Genomic DNA, 17731 nt, shown 5'->3' with positions numbered 1-17731 from the left:
TGTGCTAGGCATAGCGCTATGATCATCTAGATATCGCCGTCGCCTCATTCTTCCTCTTCAACGTTTCCCGTATGCTCATTCGTGCCTTCACCTGTTGCTAGACCTGCATGACATGCTTATCTGCAATGATCGAAGTACAAACCTATAATTCCAGAATCCACCTGATTCTCTCTGTATACGGCGTGATCGCCAGCTGGACCCGTTTTGTCTGTCGCGGTGCCATACTAGTTGTCCGTAATGTGGCTCTAGAATGCAGCCACTGCTGCAGGTAGCGATCGGGGGCGGTGTCGTGACAGCTGGGACCGGTCGCCCAGCAATAGCCGTTGACGGATGAAAAAGGGTGATTGATACCGTAACGTGCTAAGACTGGGGGCACACATTGCTATGGCTTTTGGCCAGTCATGGGGATGTACGGGGAGTTCTTTTCGATTGTGGTCCGAGGAACCTGACTGTAGGCTTGATCCCCGGGAAGAGGGTAGGCTTTTCGAATCATGGCTGATGGGACTTAGTGAGCCATGGATTATATTCTTGAGGTTTGGTTGGTATCGCCATCTGTTGTACTGTGTAGATTGGTGACCGATGGGCTAACCATGGGCTCACGGGTTTGGGTAATGGACAGAGGCCCATACCTCAGAAAAGACAGTGAGAGCATTCGAAACCGTAACGAAGAACTTAATGTGTACGGAGTCGGGAGACACCAATGTGCAGCAATAGCATTCAGGATTGTAGGTTCGAGACTCGCGATATGCACTATGTGGCTCTAATCTAGGCGTTCTACCGCAATACTTATCGATAGGCAAATGTCAAGACCTATTTGTTATCCCCGTCAGTTTGCTTGACCGGAAAGAAGATCTCTTTTGGTCTACTTGTGGGTTTCGGTAGATGCATGTATAGCTCCACCAAAGAAACCTTTAATACACATAAGGGTAGAGGGGCAGATCCATCTCCAAAATGGCCGGGTTGGTAAAATCCAGGACACCATCCCAGATGGTACTTCATTCACAGATACTGTAACCGCCAATGACTGTACGTATCTTACAGGGCTTGCTTGATACCGTCTTCTAATTCCGATACTCTTAGCTTCGACAGGATCGGAAGGCCTTGTGATCTATACTCTTGGAGACGATAGCGTCCTCAAACCACAGCAGGTTGCATTTACGTTTCGATGCAATGACTGTGAAGACAATTATTTCCACCCGTTTTGTGAGCACTCAATAATCCATGACACCGTGTCCGATTGGGAAGAGACCGGTGATCTGCATGGTTCGTATATCGGCTACCCTACTGGGCTACTACCTGACATTGGACCAGTTACCAACGTCCTTGAGCCGGTGGAGTAGCTCTACAGCAGCAGGACTCTGGTTTCCTTCAAATTTATCCAAATTGACACATAAAAGGGTGTACTTCGCTGTATAATGTGTGAATACTAAACTTATATCGTAAAACGTCTCCAACTCCATTCAGTTCAGGCACTGCAATCAAGAGTTATGTTTCCAAAAGACTTCTTCGGAAGTTATTGATATTTTTCATACAATGCGATAGGGAGGTTAAATATCAATCAGAAGTGGCCTTTGCTGTGGAGCAGTAGACCAAATTCACCTAACAGCTTCGGTGTTAATAACCGGCTTTCAAAGCAAGAATCTCTGGCTAATTCGCCTTTTGACTATCATCGTAGGGAATTCAACTGAAAGTGGTTCGTGCATGTACTCTACCCCCTTGATCTTGATATAAATAATATGCATGCCCCAAGAGGATAAATCAGAGAGATATTAACATATCACAATCATTCAATTTATACTTCGTTAGAAATTTGTACATAAAACAAAGGCTCCCTCAGTGAACCACCGAGCCATGATATATCACTAGGAAGCGCTCTCCATCCTCTGATTAAACAAAAACACCACCGTCACAACAGCCTTACAAACCCCACTCATAATCAATGTGACACACGACCCAGCCGCTTTCTCAAGACCAGCACCCACAAAACACCCCGCCATCAAGAGCATCAGGAACAAGACCCGACGGTTTCGATCACGATTACATTTCCTAAGAATCCCCGGATCAATCACAACATCCACATACGCCGCCGTCGCCATAGCAGTTGTGATATCCGTGATCTTCAACGCGCGACCCATAGCCACCTGCGCGCCGGACGCAAACGCCAACAAAAACAGCGTCAGCAGCGCAGCGGAGTCTCCATCCTCGCGCGCATCAATAGCCGCAGCTGCAAATACCATCCCCGTCTGAATCAGGCTCGAGAGCAGTAACCAGCCGCGCTTGCGCACCCCGACGAGGTTGCCTATCTGGCCCATTACGAGGCCGCCGGCGACGAACGCGCCGAGACTCATCCCCAGATTGCGGAAGTTGTAGTCGGCTGTGGTTGCGAGGCCGGCGCCGCCGAGGGCGAGGAAGAGCATGTTGCCGGTTTGGTTGGAGGCGAAGCAGCCGTAGGTTGGCCAGGCGGCGGCGTCTTGGATGCCGATGGCGAAGGAGAGGAGGAGGAGGAGTTGGATCTCGAGGATGATGTCTTCGCGGATGTCATCTTGAAGGGAGCCCCAGTGGGGGTAGAGCTTGCGGGATGGAGGGCTTTGGGGGGTGGGAGGGGGGAGAGTCATGCGGGAATTGATAGGTGGGAGAAAATCGCATGATCGAGAGGATTATATGACAGGGATTGTGACTAGAGTGATAAAATCAAGTTAGGGTTGGTGAAGGTGAGTCAAGTCTCTTCGGCGATCAAGTGGAGTCTCTCGGCCGAGGGTCCTGAGTCGCCGTCTGACCCGCCATGGGAATACGATCTTCAGTCTGAATGACGTGTTGAACATATGACAAAAGGGAAGACAATAGTTCGATACTAAGCACAATTGTATACTAAAAAAAGATTATGATGAGAGATTTTGTGACATTGAGCAGAGCTAGTAAGATATGTGATATCTATCGCTATAACCTAGGGTGGATTAAAATAAACATCGAGTGGGGTTTAAGGTTTCTAGAACAGACGGATAGCCCATTGTTGATGCATGATTTAATATTAGTAACTAGCAGAAAAGAATTAACAATAGATGCAAGAATTTACCTAAGGGATCAATGATTCAATGAATGTGGAGCTGGGTATAGATAGGGCTTCAGTGAGTCGGCGACTCGGATCCCACCGCCACCGCTTATAAAGCCCACTCAACATCTTCATCTGCCTACAAGCATCACACTTCTCACATCAACAACACCCACTGCTACCTGCAGATGTCTCGGCCAATGTTCCGCAAGAGTCTAAAGACAGCCTCGTCAGCTGTCCTGCGCCCGCGCCTTCAATACCAACAAATCCCGAAATCCCAGACCTTCGCAACCATCGCACCAGTGACCTCTAGCCGCAACCACAAAGTGATAGTCATCGGCGGCGGCTCAGCCGGTCTCGCAATCAGCCATCAACTTCTTCGCTCAGGTCGTTTCACTCCTCATGACATCGCCATCATCGACCCAGCGACTTGGCATCACTACCAGCCCGGATGGACGTTAGTCGGCGGCGGACTAAAAACGAAAGAAGTGCTACGACGGCCGATGCACGACTTGATCGGTCCTAATCTCAAGTTCTATAACGATGGAGTCCGAACCTTTACCCCAGATGACAACACCGTTACACTAACCAACGGGGACCGCGTAACCTACGAACAGTTGGTGGTTGTACCCGGGATTCAGATCCAGTATAACAAGATCAAGGGCTTACCCGAGGCACTAGCAGCACCAGAGTCAATGGTATCATCTATCTACGGCTACGATACATGCGACAAAGTCTTCCGGACCATTCAACAACTCCGTCAGGGAGTCGCATTGTTCACGCAACCGACAGGCGTGGTGAAATGCGCTGGTGCGCCGCAGAAAGCGATGTGGCTCGCGCTGGACTACTGGAAGCGGAGGGGACTGTACAACGTTGACCAGCCACAGTCAAAAATCCAGATAAGCTTCGCTACGGGCCTGCCTGGTATGTTCGGGGTGCCGAAATATAGCACCAAGTTGGAAGAGCTGCGACGGGGGAATGGCGTGGAAGGACTGTTCCAGCATGATTTGGTGGAGATTGATGGGAATACAGCGGTATTCGCTCAACTCAATGGGAATGGCTTGGTGAGGAAGCATTTCGACCTGTTACATGTGGTACCGAAGATGGGGCCCCATGATTGTGTCAAAGATAGTGCGCTGGCAAATGAGGCGGGTTTCGTGGAGGTTGATGAGACGACCATGCGCCATACGAGGTACGCGAATGTCTGGTCGGCTGGTGATGCGTCGAGCCTTCCGACGTCCAAGACCATGGCTGCGGTCGCTGCGCAGGCACCGGTGCTGGTGAGAAATCTCTTGCGAGTAATGGATGGAAACGAGCCTAGTGCCAGGTACGATGGGTATACTTCGTGTCCGCTTGTGACAGAATATGGGAAGGTCCTGCTGGTGGAGTTTAAGTATGGCGGAGTACCCAAGGAGACCTTCGGCATGCTGGGCATTGATCAGGCGGTTCCGCGCCGGGCATTTTATTATATGAAGAAGCATTTCTTTCCTTGGGTGTATTATAGTTCGATGGTCAAGGGAACATGGGGCGGGTCGCAGGGTTGGATTCGGTAATTTGAGGCGGGATTTGGCGGTTTTTTTGGAGGATTGTATAGACACATGTTAGAACAAGATACTTCAACGGGTTAAAGGCTTTGAAACCAAACGCTTTTGCTTTAGGAGAATGTCGGAATGCATCACCGCAGAGACGCAATGGACGTCAGTAATCATCACTACTTCCTACAGCAACTTGGAACCCGGCGTTTTGCTCCTGCAGCTAAGCACCACAAAAGTAGAGAAACAGAGGTTGATATTAAAACTTAAATGCAAGATACCGCAGTCTAGATGGATTATTCTATAGCTCACTCCCCGGCAATTGATACGGATGATCAAAAAGATCCCTCACGTCTATCCCCAGCAACTGCAAATCCCCAAAATAATAACTCGGATCGTCAATATACGGCAGGAATAGCGATTCATTCCGGTCCAGCGAGGCCGGGCTCCACGGTTGCATGGCCACGGATAGATCGGTGACGGGTTCCTGCGGTAAAACCGGCACTGTGCTGTCTAATTCATTAGTGGTAGTTGTAATATTAGTTGTTGCTGGTGCAGCTTGCAATGCTGCTGGCGCAGATGTCGGCGCCTCAACAGTGCTCTGAGATGGACCGGTCTCACTGCGGTCTCGAGACTTAGACTTGCGCGTTTCGGATATGTACTGTCTGGCAAGATGTGCGAATTCGGCGACTAGGGAACCTGGAAGGGCACCGCTACTGGCGTATTCTAGCCGGCTGAAGTGTCCACCGGCAATATCGAGAAGGGCAAGACTGAGACTGGTCTCTGGGTGGTTTGCGTTGTGGACAACGAGGTCGAAGAGAATCATCAGTGAAGAAAGGGGTAAGACGGCGAGGATCCTAGTTATACCATAGTAAGAGTTGAGCTAGCGTCAGATAGCACTGATATGGATGTATTACAATGGTGTAGCTTACCAAACTGGTGTTGAAGGCGCGACCTCGATGAAGACTGTCAGTTCCAACACGCTCCGTGCTGTTCGCATCAGCTCTCGCTTCATGACCTCTTGCTGCGTGGTCCCCAAGCGGACGGCACCATAATGCAGCACCGTCCATGACAATGTAAGAAGGGCGTTGAGATAAAGAAAGTGGGTAATCAAAGCAACCTGAACAGCGAGGGTCTCTCGTAGCAGACGCGGCTTGAGCGTTTCGCCCGGCCGAAATCGGGTGGGAGCGGTCATGCGCCAGGCTTCAAGTTCCATGCGTAGGCTCTCCACCACAGCGTTGTAGCTGGTCAACGGTTGGCTCACAGAGCTGATCGTGAAGAGGGATTGGTGGATTTTGGAGACAAGACGGGCATATTTGACAAAGCCGAAGAACCAGTCGTAGTCGTGGAAGGTGGATTCTGGCACATCTGGGATAGCACAGCTTATATTAGCGTCATCCAGAACCTGACGCATCAAGGTTAGCATGAACTCATGACTGGGAAGCTGGAGACTCACCGAAGTCTTGCCGGTGGCAAAGCAGGACGTTTTCTCCATGAAATAGAGGACCCAAAATGTGCGACGGCATTGCCCTTCCTGTGGACTGTTTGAGCGATGATAGCCTAATCCCTGGGCCATAATGGCAGCCTCTGACAGCATCAAGGGTTCGAATTGGAAGGCCGACACAGTTGATGAGAAGATTGCCTGCAACCGGGTCAGTCCGGTCCATTTGGTTCACAATATGCACATACCATAGCAATCAGGGCCTGATACGAGACATTAATTAGCTTATTGGTCACAGTGGAAGAAGAAAGAACATACTTGGACCGCAGTCAAGGAGCCTCTTCCAAAGAGGAGATCCTGGAAGTATGACAACGACCGCTCAAAATATGACCATGCCTCTCCCACGCCAGCCTCAAAGCTTCCTCCATCGTTATTCTGACAACCAATAGCCAGGATTGCGTAGAAGAGCGCCGCCCAACTTTTGTCTGTAACTAGGGATTGAGCAAGGTCCGGCCCTGAAGCTCTCCCGCGAAACGTGTCTGGACAAAGGAATGGGTAGATTGGGTGCACAGTGTCAAAGTAAGCTGCGGAAGAGGTCCGATCATCAGCATTGCGAGATGAGGACAAGGGCGGATTTCAAATACCGGCAATATGTGCACTAAGGATGTCTGGGCTAGGGAGATCATGGATCCTTCCCACATCCCGATGCCGCTGGACATAAGATTGGGGGATGGCACAAGTGTTCTTGACCTTGGTTGCCACCACCGCGCGAATTTCGTCCAGCAGCTGATCTAGTCGACCATGACCCAGTCTATCACTAATAGCTCGAACCCTTTTTGCGGGAAAGAACGAGATGTTTGGATTTGGGCCAAAAATTGTCGTTAGCTGCGTCTCCATTGTCAGCTCATGGGTGCTGGCGGGCAGCTGGAGAAGAACGATACCTGGTCTGGATGGCTGGCACCTCCCTGCCGACGAGACGCCTGGCGATTAGCAAGCAAAGAATCTATATATAGGTTTGCCGGCTGAGGGGACCGATAGGCAGCATTTTCGGACCCTGATTGTGGTGCCGGAAGCTCACGGATGGCGGGCTGGTAGGATAGTGGGATTAAGACTGGGGTGATAGATTAGCCTGGCACATCCGGTACGGCGTCAGAGTCGGTCATGCCTGATGGGTCATATTTTCGTTTCCTGGGCCGCTTGACTGGAGTGAAGGAACATGGACGAGTCTGGGCCTGTGGACGATGAGTCTCCGATTGCAGACTGGGAGGCCTGACGTACCAGGCAGAACTCGCAGGCATCAGCACTGCCTGATAATTCTGGCGCGCAGAGAAGAATGATTAGTCACGCCCTCCGACGGGGCTTTTCTTCCGACCGACTCACTGCATCGCGTTTTTCTGGCCCTGCACGCGTCGCATGCTTTGTGGAGCGGCTCGGAGCCTTGAATCTCTGCCGACATGGTTGAATTTGATGGGCTTATGATAAGCTGGGAGGAGGGAGAAAAGAAAAAGAAAGCGTTCGTGGGGCAGGGGAGAATTCCTTCGTCGCCGATGGTTCCGATGTGATCGCGGTTCCGGCGCCGATGCGCTGCAGTTCCCCACTGACTTCGGCGCCGAACAAGCAATAGCAATGCCGTCGGCAGACATCACCAGCCAAAAGGGTGGTGGAGCTCCTAAAAATATCAAGATGTCATTTCTATTGCCCTGCGTCATCGTCCTCCTCGGTGACAATGAAAAGGAGGTCGCTCGCTGTCGATTTATCGTTCACCAGGGCTCGACTGCGTTGCTCTGCCATATATATATTCGGTGGTGAGCCGGGATCTGTTTCCACGACGTAATAATTTCTCCCTGGTGATCTACAGCATTGTCTTCTTCACTTTCTGCGGCCCTAGCCTGCCCACAGGCATTGTCCAAAGGCATCAAGAACCGTTACTCGTCGGACCAACCCAATGTTCGACGAAACAGAAGACGCCACTATGTCTGGATCTGTCAGCACGCACGGCAAACCCAGCAGCATGAGGGAAGAAACAGAGTCGCTGGAGATGTCACTTGAAGACCAGCGTAAGATCAGGAACCTTGCAAGACGCCTCACCGCAGACTCAACCAGAGGTTGGCATGATGGGATGCCACCAAACCCTTTCACCAACACGGACAATCCGAGTCTAGATCCCAGTTCCCCCGAGTTTAACGCTAGAAATTGGGCGAAAGCGGTGCTTCGATTGACCTCGCAAGATCCTGAGAGGTTTCCACAGCGAACAGCAGGCGTCTCATTCCGGAGTCTTAGCGTTCATGGGTATGGCCGATCAACCGCCTATCAGAAGGATTTTTTGAATACGGTCTTGCAGGTAACCGATCTGGTGGGTGGCTTGGTCAACCGAAGCGATCGGAAGTTGCAAATATTGCAAGACCACGACGGGGTTTTGCACAGTGGGGAAATGCTTCTTGTACTGGGAAGGCCCGGCAGGTAGGAACTCAGTTTCTTTGGCTTGCGCTGTTCTTACTGACTGTGCGATTCCGATGTAGTGGAGTATCGACGCTACTCAAGACAATCGCTGGCCAAACCAAAGGGCTGTCCTTGGACGAATCCACAGAATTTAATTACCAAGGTGGGAGTTCCGAATTGAGCTCGGACATACGAGCACCAGACTGACGATCTTTCTACGATTTTTCTTGACTATATAGGCATCTCTTGGGACATAATGCACCGGAAGTTTCGCGGCGATGTAACCTACCAAGCAGAAACGGACGTCCACTTCCCTCATTTGACCGTTGGGCAGACTCTTCAATATGCGGCTCTAGCAAAAACACCCCGCAACCGACTGCCCGGAGTCTCCCGTGAGACCTACGCAGCTCATCTGCGTGACGTGGTCATGGCCGTGTTTGGAATTTCCCACACCGTCAATACAAAAGTGGGAGATGACTACATTCGCGGTGTGAGCGGCGGGGAGAGAAAGCGAGTTAGCATTGCTGAGTTAGCTCTCACCCAAAGCTGTATACAGTGCTGGGATAACAGCACCCGTGGCTTGGACAGCGCGACAGCATTGGAATTTGTGCGAACAGTGAGACTTTCCGTCAAGATGGCTGGAACGGCCGCAGTTGTGGCTCTATACCAGGCATCACAACAGGCATATGATGTAGGTTCTCTAGTGTGCCTGCTTTTGCCGCTATCTCCAGTCTAACCCACCAACACCAGGAATTTGACAAAGTGGCGTTGCTATACGAGGGTCGGCAAATCTACTTCGGCCCTGTTGATCAAGCGAAATCATATTTCACTGAGATGGGCTACCATTGCCCCGACCGACAGACTACAGCAGACTTTCTCACATCCCTCACCAACCCCGTCGAGAGAGTGGTCCGCCCAGGTTTCGAAGCTCGTGTGCCTAGGAGCCCTGATGAGTTTGCAAAGTGCTGGAAGGAGAGTCAACTGAGAAGTGCTCTTTTGAAAGAAATCTCCGTCTTTGAAAAGGACCATCCCATCGGAGGACCCACATTGGAGAAGTTCGAGCTCTCCAGGAATGCGGAGCGATCTCCGTTAATGTAAGCCGCGGTCCTTTGTCACGGGGCGATGACACTGATAACTTGCAGGACCACCAATTCACCTTACACGATCTCTGTCCTGCAACAGATTGCCTTGTGTATCCGACGAGGCTATCGCAGAATCCTCGGCGATCCATCCTTCTTTCTCGTGACAGTGCTGGGCAATTTCTTCCTTTCACTCATCCTTGGCAGCGTTTTCTACCACCTCTCGGACTCGAGTGCAAGCTTTACCGATCGATGTATTCTCCTTTTTTTTGCCTTGCTCTTCAATGCACTCAACAGTACCCTCGAGGTAAGCAGTCCTCCGTCGGATTGTTACGACCATGCTGACTCTGCATTAGATCTTAGCGTTGTATGCCCAACGGCCCATTGTCGAAAAACATGCATCGTACGCCTTCTACCATCCAATGTCGGAAGCAGTGGCGTCTATGATATGTGACCTTCCATGCAAGGTTCTCTCGACACTGTCCTTCAATCTGCCGTTGTACTACATGTCTAATTTGCGGCGCGATTCTGGCCATGTGGTAATTTACCTGCTGTTTGCATTCATGTCGACCTTGACTATGTCGATGATTTTTCGCACCATTGCGCAAATGACACGTACAATCGCTCAGGCCCTCACCCCTATCGCCCTGGGTGTTATTGGCTTGATAGTGTATACTGGATTTGTGCTGCCTACTCGCAATATGCAGGTGTGGTTGCGCTGGCTCAACTACATCAATCCGATTGCCTACTCGTACGAAACGCTTGTCGCGAACGAGTTTCATCACCGCGAATTCGAATGCGCTAGCTTCGTTCCATCCGGCCCGGGTTATGAGAATATCTCCAGTACAGAGAGAACTTGCGCTGTGGCTGGGGCATCTGCGGGCTCAAGCGTGGTCAGCGGAGACGCGTACGTTGAGGAAACCTATGGGTATTATTACTCCCATACCGGGAGGTTTGTTTGACATATCTGTCCTCAGACGAGTGGCTTGCTGATGGGTTGATGTTAGGAACTTTGGCATTATTATAGCCTTTGTCATCTTTTTCATGACAACGTACCTTTTTATCGCCGAGTTTGTCGTGTTCAACTACTCCAAGGGAGAGGTACTGATATTCCAGCGCAAGCACAGAGGGGCTCTCAACAGCAGAAACTCTACGGCCGATGAGGAGTGCGGTGCTGAGAAGATGACCACGAGCGCAGATCATCAATCGATGGATAATCATGCAGGAACATCCGAGGAAAAGACCATCAACTTTCAGTTCGAGTCGAACACTTTGCACTGGAGAGATGTGTGTTACGATGTGCCCATCAAGGGCCAAATGCGACGTATCACCGATCATATCGATGGATGGGTAGCCCCTGGCACTCTTACCGCATTGATGGTAACTATCCACCCCTATTGAATATCGATCGATTCTAACTGCACAAACTTTGAAGGGAGCTTCAGGCGCTGGAAAAACCACCCTGTTGGACCTTTTAGCGAGTAGGGTCAAGACCGGTGTCATCTCGGGTAACGTCTGTGTTAATGGAAGTCCACGAGACCCTTCTTTCCAACGGAGGGTGGGATACGTTCAACAGCAAGACGTCCATTTGGAGACAAGCACCATCCGAGAAGCTCTTCAGTTCAGCGCTCTCCTTAGACAGCCGGCCTCTGTAAGCACAGCCGAAAAGTTACAATACGTCGAGGAGGTCATTGATCTGTTGGAAATGCGACCGTATGCTGATGCTGTTGTTGGCATTCCCGGAGAAGGTCTCAACGTGGAACAACGAAAGCGGTTGACGATCGGTGTTGAACTTGCTGCAAAGCCAGACCTGCTACTATTCCTCGATGAGCCAACGTCGGGCTTGGATAGTCAGACGGCGTGGTCTATCTCTTTGCTCCTACGCAAGCTGACCGACCATGGCCAGGCCATTCTGTGCACAATCCACCAGCCTTCGGCAATTCTCTTTCAACAGTTTGATCGGTTGCTCCTCCTGGCTAAAGGCGGCCGTACAGTCTATTTTGGGCCGATTGGGAAAAATTCAGAGTCCTTGACTGGGTACTTTGAACGACACGGTGCTAGGCCTTGTGGGCAAGATGAGAACCCTGCTGAATGGATGTTGGAGGTCATCGGTGCTGCTCCAGGGAGTGTACCGGTATGCGACTGGCCAGTGACGTGGAAAGAGAGTCCGGAATACACCGAGACCCGAAAGGAGCTCGAGCGGCTTGAGAAGCCTAACTCTTCAGGACCGGACACGGTAATTGGCTCAGCTCAGCAATATGCGGCACCATTTCATATCCAACTGTGGTTATGCACGAAGCGCGTCTTTGAACAATACTGGCGCTCTCCATCATATATCTATGCGAAGCTAATACTGTGCTTCGGAGCAGTAAGTGCGATTCATTCATCTGTTACTCGGATCTGCTAAACAGCCATCAGGCCTTATTCATTGGTCTTTCGTTTTTGAATACCAAGGTTACCGTCCTCGGTCTCCAGCACCAAACCTTTGCCATATTCATGCTGCTTGTCATTTTTGCATTTCTTGCCTATCAAACCATGCCCAATTTCATCAAACAACGTGACCTATACGAGGTTCGCGAGCGGCCCGCCAAGACATATGCCTGGTCGGCTTTCATGTTGGCCAACATCATCGTCGACGTTCCCTGGAACTCTTTTGCGGCGGTATTGATCTACCTCCCGTTCTACTATATCATCGGGATGTACCGGAATGCCGAGGAGACCCATGCGTTGACTGAGAGGAGCGGTCTCATGTTTCTGCTTATCTGGTCTTTTATGATGCATTGTGGCACGTTCACAATCATGGTCGTTGCGAGTGTGGCCACAGCTGAAGTTGGGGCCACCCTAGCACTCTTACTTTTCTCCATGTGTCTCATTTTTTGCGGGTATGTGGGTTCAATATGTCCTATTTCTTCTGAGCGGTCTAACGTTTTGGCAGTGTCATGGCAAGTCCGGCAAGCCTCCCCCGATTTTGGATCTTCATGTATCGGGTGTCCCCGATGACCTACCTTGTCAGCGGGATGCTTTCGACGGGGCTAGCGAATGCCGAGGTTCAGTGCTCGAGTTTGGAGCTTATTGTCATACAGCCTCCAAGCAACGAGACCTGCGCCAGCTATCTGGCCACATACATGCAATCCGCCGGAGGTGCAGTTTACAACCCGCAGGCCACTGCCAACTGTGAATACTGCGAGATGACCAACTCGAACGTGTATCTCGAACAGCTCTCTGCCTCTTATAGCGATCGGTGGCGCAACTTTGGTCTTATGTGGGCATACATTGCATTCAATGTGTTTGCTGCATTATTTCTGTACTGGTCTGTGCGAGTGCGAAGCGGCTCCGGCGCGTCCATTTTCAGCCGGTTGTCCAAGTTGATGGCAGGCTCGACAAGACAGTGAAAGCTGTCGATTGGTGATGATTGTTGGCTGCGACAGAAATTCTTCCAGTCACTTACTAATGGCCCAGATGCCATGCTTGGCCATGATTGGCCCACAACTTCCCTTTCTGGTTGTATTTTGATATAGATTGTTTGCTCTTGTTTCACCGTGTCTTTTGCTCCCTGACCGTACCCCGCGTTCTTTTTCGTTTTGCGTTCCTACCCTTCTTTTCCGGATTCCCCTTGTGGGTCTCATTTCGATCTGCCATAGATATAGACATAGAAGGCACATCTTTATATCTATTTTAGTCGCTGTGAAGTCTGCGATGAAGTAGTGGCTGTTACTTCCAGTCGGGATGGCATGATGAGGACAGCCGATTCAGCTGCGGGGATGATAAGCCCGATAAGCACCCAGCCAGTAGGCTGCTTCGGATGGCCCCACAGTCCCCGCCGAAACCGGTTATCGGACAAGTCAGCAGGGTAACTGGCGTCAGCATGCTCGATCTTCAACGAACTCGCCCTCGAGATATGAAAATGGCTGCCTCCGACACTACTACTAAGGTCTACGATGTGGTGGTTGTGGGTGCCGGGCTCAGTGGTCTCCAAGCCGCCCATTCAATTCGGGCCGCAGGGTTCAGTGTTTGCGTCTTAGAAGCCACGGATCGAGTCGGCGGAAAGACATTGTCCGTGCGGTCCTCGGAGAAGGGCATCAATGACCTGGGCGCGGCCTGGATCAATGACACCAATCAGAGTGAAATTTACAAGCTTCATCAACAATATGCTCTGGATGGAGAGATCCAGTACACGCACGGAAATAACATCTTCCAATCACCGGGTTGATCGGTTCACAAGATACCTTATGGCCAAGCTCCAGTAGGTATATCGTCTACCCTCATAGCAGTACTGACGGGCTAATGCACCCTGCCGTCTAGACAGGCCTTCTACCGAAGGTCATTGGAATTCTTCGCGAGGAATCGGCGTCTATAGATTTGCATGATCCCGCCAGCTCCCCGGCAGCCAAAAAAGTTGATAATCTAACGTTCAAGGACTTTTGCGTCCGCCGGGCTGAATCCGAGCACGCCGTTCTAATTGCAGATGCCATCTCCGCAGCGCTTCTAGGGGTGGACAGCCACGAAGTGAGCGCTTTGTATGCGCTGTATTATTTCAAGAGCGGTTGCGGAATTGACAATTTACTTTCGGACGAGGAAAATGGAGCCCAGTACCTGCGAACACGCCAAGGTAAGATACATATTATCCCACTACGCCAAGTAAGTCTCTTGTGCTCATTGTATAGGCACTCAAACCATCTCTCAAAAGATGGCCGCGGAGCTTGACCCAGAGACTCTCTTTTTGGGCAAACCGGTCACTTCGATCGACCAATCTCGCCCTGATGGGATCTGCCTCGTTCAGACAGTCGATACCCTTACTTTCCACTGTCGACGAGTCATCGTGTCTGTCCCAACTACCCTGTACCAGAACATCTCCTTCAGTCCCCCGCTACCACAGACAAAAAGCACTCTGAGCCACCACACAGTAATGGGATACTACAGCAAGATGATCTTCGTCTTCAAAGAACCCTGGTGGCGGAATGCCGGATTCACCGGGATCTTCAACTCTCCAGTCGGCCCAGTCAGCTTCACCCGGGACACCAGTATTCCCAAGGACGATCAGTGGTCCATTACATGCTTTGTTGTCGGCGGCTGCGGGCGGACATGGTCCAAGCTGTCTAAAACAGACCGTCAGACGCAGGTCTGGGAACAGTTTTGTCGGTGTTTTGGTGAATTCGTGGAAAAGATCCCCGACCCGGCAAATGTTCTAGAGATGGAGTGGAGTAAACAGCCTTTCTTCCTCGGAGCTCCCTGTCCGGTGATGACGCCTGGTATCATGACTACTGTTGGTACTGAGTTGGCTGTGCCGTTTGGAAGAGTGCATTTTGTAGGGACTGAAACGTCGCTTGTGTGGCGGGGATATATGGAAGGGGCTATACGGTCTGGTCAGCGAGGAGGAGCCGAAGTGGTGGAGGCGTTGAATGGCGATCTTGGTATCGAGGTATAGGAAATGGCCGCATTGAAACGTTTCTTGATTGGACATCATTTTAGTTCAGTGTAATCTGGTACAGGAATAAATGATTGAACTGAAAGACACATGGGATCGCAATTACACAATGGCTGCCAGCCCCTCTATCGCTGATCAATGCACGGACGAGCATTAGGCATTCCATCCGTCTTGAATACAGGCTCGAATGTACAAAATGTAAACAAAGTCGATACACCCTGTTTCATCATTTCCTCCCATTCTTGGTTGTATCCTTGGTTGCCCACAGGCTAGGCCGGATTACTCGTCATCCACCATACCGGCATAGTACTCCCACAGATACTGCGGAAAATCCTCCACCAGAGTTTCATTATCAGCCAGCGCTTCAAACGTATCGGTGATATTCCGCGGAACATCATAATTGATCCGAAAGGTATAACCACCGAACCCAATCAAATCGGGCTCAACAACAGCCGTAACATTCAAGTCGGCATACTCGCCCCCCTCCTCCTCATCCTCATCAACAACAACCCCCCGTTTCGAACACCGCGTACAATCCATCCAAAAAGCCCCCTTGATATTCTTATGACTCAAACACAAGTTACTCCCGGTAGAGGACTTCGCCACGGTGCCACAGTCGGCGGACTTTTTCTTGGTGCAGACAGCCCCCAAGTAGGTATCGCCGAGGCCAAGGAATCGGGTGGACTCGAGAGCGCGCGACGAGCCGCAGCACGTGTAGGATGCGATGCTGGAGCATTGCACGAAGATGTTGCCGCTGCAGCTGTGCTTTTTGTGGTGTCGGATGCCGACGCCTTCGACGGTGGTTGAAAAGATTAGGATGGAGGGGAGGAGGGTGGACCAGGTAGATTGGAAGAGATGCATGTTGAGTTGAATATCGGTGATCCAGTGAAGCCCAATAATTGTGAATGAGGGTTTGAATTGTCTGGTGGGTAGGTAAACGGTGTCAATTTATAGACTGAATCTTGGCCAACTTTCCTTGCCTCTCCCTTGACTTGATTTATCAACCGCATATCTCGTCATTTTGCTATTCCGTCGGAGTCCGTTAAAATTCCAGTCTCGCAGGATGCCTCAACACAACTGCTGCCTAGCCCCATGCCAGTCCACCAGCCTGATAGCCCGGACGGTCAGCTTCCGCTGACACATCGAGTGAATGCTGCACAGATTACCAGACTATCACTTATCCTATTCTTACAGGATCTGACCGTAGTCTAGATCATAATCAAGCATCATCACGCGCGCGTCTCGATTCCCTTGATTGGCACCCTCCCAATGCTTATCTCCGTTAACCCTCGGATGACGTGGCCACCGCGCCACTCAGCTTTATAAGGAGCGACTAGCGCCTCCATGCCCTGCTTCAATCAAACCCAGCTTCTGCTCCTACTCCTTGTCACTAACCTCTTCAAAGCGGGCCAAAAACATCCTGATGAGATTTTAGCTCGCATTCCACATCATCCTATACTATCCACTCCTATCTTTCATCCCGATCATGTTTTCCTCCAACCCAGATAACAAACCCCCGCGCACTCACCCAACCCGCCAAGAGATGGACGAAATCGCGAAGTCATTAATCGGCAAACCGGCGCCTCCGATGCCAACTGTCCTACCGGACTTGATTTCGATTGATGGGCATCAGTTTCCGATTAATCGGGAGGGAGTTCCGCAGGCTATCACTGATAAGCTGGAGGATATTTTGGAGATGGGTGGGACGTATGAGCAGATTCCGCCTGAGGTATTGGAGTATGAGCTGAAAGGGGATGACTATGTGCGGGATGAGGAGGAGGGGGGTGGAGATGGGGGTTCTGCGAGGGATGGGAAGTGAGAAATAGTAGGGGTGGGTTTATTTGGATGGCGGACCGCAGACAATTTCATGAAATGTCTTTTCCTCAAGTTAAACCACTGCCACATATGCTTTATGTAAAGAAGTATATGCGCCTCTAGTTCTAAGCTTCCCACTGATATCATTTTATAGAACCAGGAAGTGAAAATATGTTAATAATGAAGATACACTGACAGTTTCCACAAACCAATCTAATCTGGGTTGAAACTTGCAAATCACCCCCTTGAGTGATCTGACCAAGGGCATGTTCTTGTTCCTAGCCGAGCCGTAGCCTTCCCTTAAGACCAGTGACCTGCAGGGTTGGATAGATATGTTCTATGGACGATTGAAAAAAGGCCTCCCCAGAGAATATGACAAATCAGGCTCTTATCATGTCCAACGTGATGCAGCGCTTTGAATTAACTATGATTAACCTCGGTCTTCACAATAATCACCTGAACTCTTTCCTTTTGTTGATTGCTGCAGATAGATTCATAAGTTATGCCGAGGAGTCAGGACCTGGTGGGTACACCTTCAGCCAATCACATGCTCTTCAGGAACAGGTCAGAGCATCCGGCTAATCAGATCGTGCACGAAGACAGCAGTCATCATGGCCAAGACAAAAAAAAAGCAAGCACCGTAGGGGGATTTTGAAATCTAACGCATTGACCAATGGTGGATATGGATGGTCACATGTCCGGGCCCGAACATTCCGTGGGGCTTCACCCTAGCAACAACTCCGAGCTGAAAAGAAAATTTGCCTGACTCTCACTTTACTGCGCAATTCCAATGCAGCACCTAACGCCATTTTACTCAGCGAGCAATTGGAATACCACAAAGTGTAAGGTTCAGCACAACTGTCAAAAGGCAGCACACGTGGCCGGTGCCGGAATCTGGTGGTGCAAGACAGATCTGCTTGGTTCGTAGAAGCGGGTAGTTCAGGAACCGAT

At 50.6% G+C, this 17731-nt stretch overlaps 7 protein-coding genes across 7 annotated transcripts; 4 read left to right on the top strand and 3 right to left on the bottom strand.

The window, feature by feature from the left end:
• Positions 1-1886: 1886 nt before the first annotated feature.
• BO80DRAFT_317189 (YoaK family protein) lies at positions 1887-2504 on the bottom strand (the record flags this gene model as incomplete). The annotated part of the gene is made up of 1 exon (XM_025715083.1): positions 1887-2504. A coding segment is annotated over one exon (618 nt), but the record flags the coding sequence as incomplete, so codon positions are not given.
• A 592-nt stretch (positions 2505-3096) lies between these two features.
• Positions 3097-4707, top strand: BO80DRAFT_426061 (FAD/NAD(P)-binding oxidoreductase). The gene has a single exon (XM_025719668.1). The coding sequence runs from the start codon at positions 3238-3240 to the stop codon at positions 4600-4602; it is 1365 nt and encodes a 454-aa protein (XP_025574318.1). The 5' UTR covers positions 3097-3237; the 3' UTR covers positions 4603-4707.
• Positions 4708-4882: 175 nt separating this feature from the next.
• BO80DRAFT_446005 (fungal specific transcription factor domain-containing protein) lies at positions 4883-6919 on the bottom strand (the record flags this gene model as incomplete). The annotated part of the gene is made up of 6 exons (XM_025721527.1): positions 4883-5438; positions 5514-5986; positions 6038-6223; positions 6271-6285; positions 6341-6606; positions 6667-6919. 6 exons carry the CDS (start codon positions 6917-6919, stop codon positions 4883-4885), a joined length of 1749 nt encoding a protein of 582 aa, XP_025574317.1.
• Positions 6920-7953: 1034 nt separating this feature from the next.
• BO80DRAFT_477046 (ATP-binding cassette transporter) lies at positions 7954-13200 on the top strand. Its single transcript, XM_025723253.1, has 10 exons — positions 7954-8482; positions 8542-8624; positions 8701-9152; positions 9212-9555; positions 9604-9847; positions 9897-10492; positions 10548-10920; positions 10976-11908; positions 11959-12422; positions 12476-13200. The coding sequence occupies exons 1-10, from the start codon at positions 7968-7970 to the stop codon at positions 12930-12932; spliced, it is 4461 nt and encodes a 1486-aa protein (XP_025574316.1). The 5' UTR covers positions 7954-7967; the 3' UTR covers positions 12933-13200.
• A 244-nt stretch (positions 13201-13444) lies between these two features.
• BO80DRAFT_477036 (flavin monoamine oxidase family protein) lies at positions 13445-15105 on the top strand (the record flags this gene model as incomplete). The annotated part of the gene is made up of 3 exons (XM_025723252.1): positions 13445-13745; positions 13847-14149; positions 14205-15105. 3 exons carry the CDS (start codon positions 13445-13447, stop codon positions 14963-14965), a joined length of 1365 nt encoding a protein of 454 aa, XP_025574315.1. The 3' UTR covers positions 14966-15105.
• On the bottom strand, positions 15004-15957 carry BO80DRAFT_426059 (uncharacterized protein). The gene has a single exon (XM_025719667.1). It carries the CDS (start codon positions 15824-15826, stop codon positions 15245-15247), a length of 582 nt encoding a protein of 193 aa, XP_025574314.1. The 5' UTR covers positions 15827-15957; the 3' UTR covers positions 15004-15244.
• Positions 15958-16334: 377 nt separating this feature from the next.
• On the top strand, positions 16335-16962 carry BO80DRAFT_426058 (uncharacterized protein). Its single transcript, XM_025719666.1, has one exon. It carries the CDS (start codon positions 16452-16454, stop codon positions 16782-16784), a length of 333 nt encoding a protein of 110 aa, XP_025574313.1. The 5' UTR covers positions 16335-16451; the 3' UTR covers positions 16785-16962.
• The last annotated feature ends 769 nt before the right edge of the window (positions 16963-17731 follow it).

Source organism: Aspergillus ibericus (genome assembly GCF_003184845.1).
Source record: "Aspergillus ibericus CBS 121593 unplaced genomic scaffold BO80scaffold_25, whole genome shotgun sequence".
NCBI lineage: Eukaryota > Fungi > Ascomycota > Eurotiomycetes > Eurotiales > Aspergillaceae > Aspergillus > Aspergillus ibericus.
The sequence above is the reverse complement of the archived record's forward strand: the minus strand, read 5'-3'. Positions and strand labels throughout refer to the sequence as shown.

What these genes read in the sequence shown, in the direction of transcription:
- BO80DRAFT_426061 (XM_025719668.1), top strand. Translation starts at nt 3,238, where the DNA reads ATGTCTCGGCCAATGTTCCGCAAGAGTCTAAAGACAGCCTCGTCAGCT.
- BO80DRAFT_477046 (XM_025723253.1), top strand. Translation starts at nt 7,968, where the DNA reads ATGTTCGACGAAACAGAAGACGCCACTATGTCTGGATCTGTCAGCACG. An exon ending in GCGGAGCGATCTCCGTTAAT is followed by an intron (nt 9,556 to 9,603) that starts GTAAGCCGCGGT and finishes GATAACTTGCAG; the next exon opens with GACCACCAATTCACCTTACA. An exon ending in TAATACTGTGCTTCGGAGCA is followed by an intron (nt 11,909 to 11,958) that starts GTAAGTGCGATT and finishes AACAGCCATCAG; the next exon opens with GCCTTATTCATTGGTCTTTC.
- BO80DRAFT_426059 (XM_025719667.1), bottom strand. Translation starts at nt 15,826, where the DNA reads ATGCATCTCTTCCAATCTACCTGGTCCACCCTCCTCCCCTCCATCCTA.
- BO80DRAFT_426058 (XM_025719666.1), top strand. Translation starts at nt 16,452, where the DNA reads ATGTTTTCCTCCAACCCAGATAACAAACCCCCGCGCACTCACCCAACC.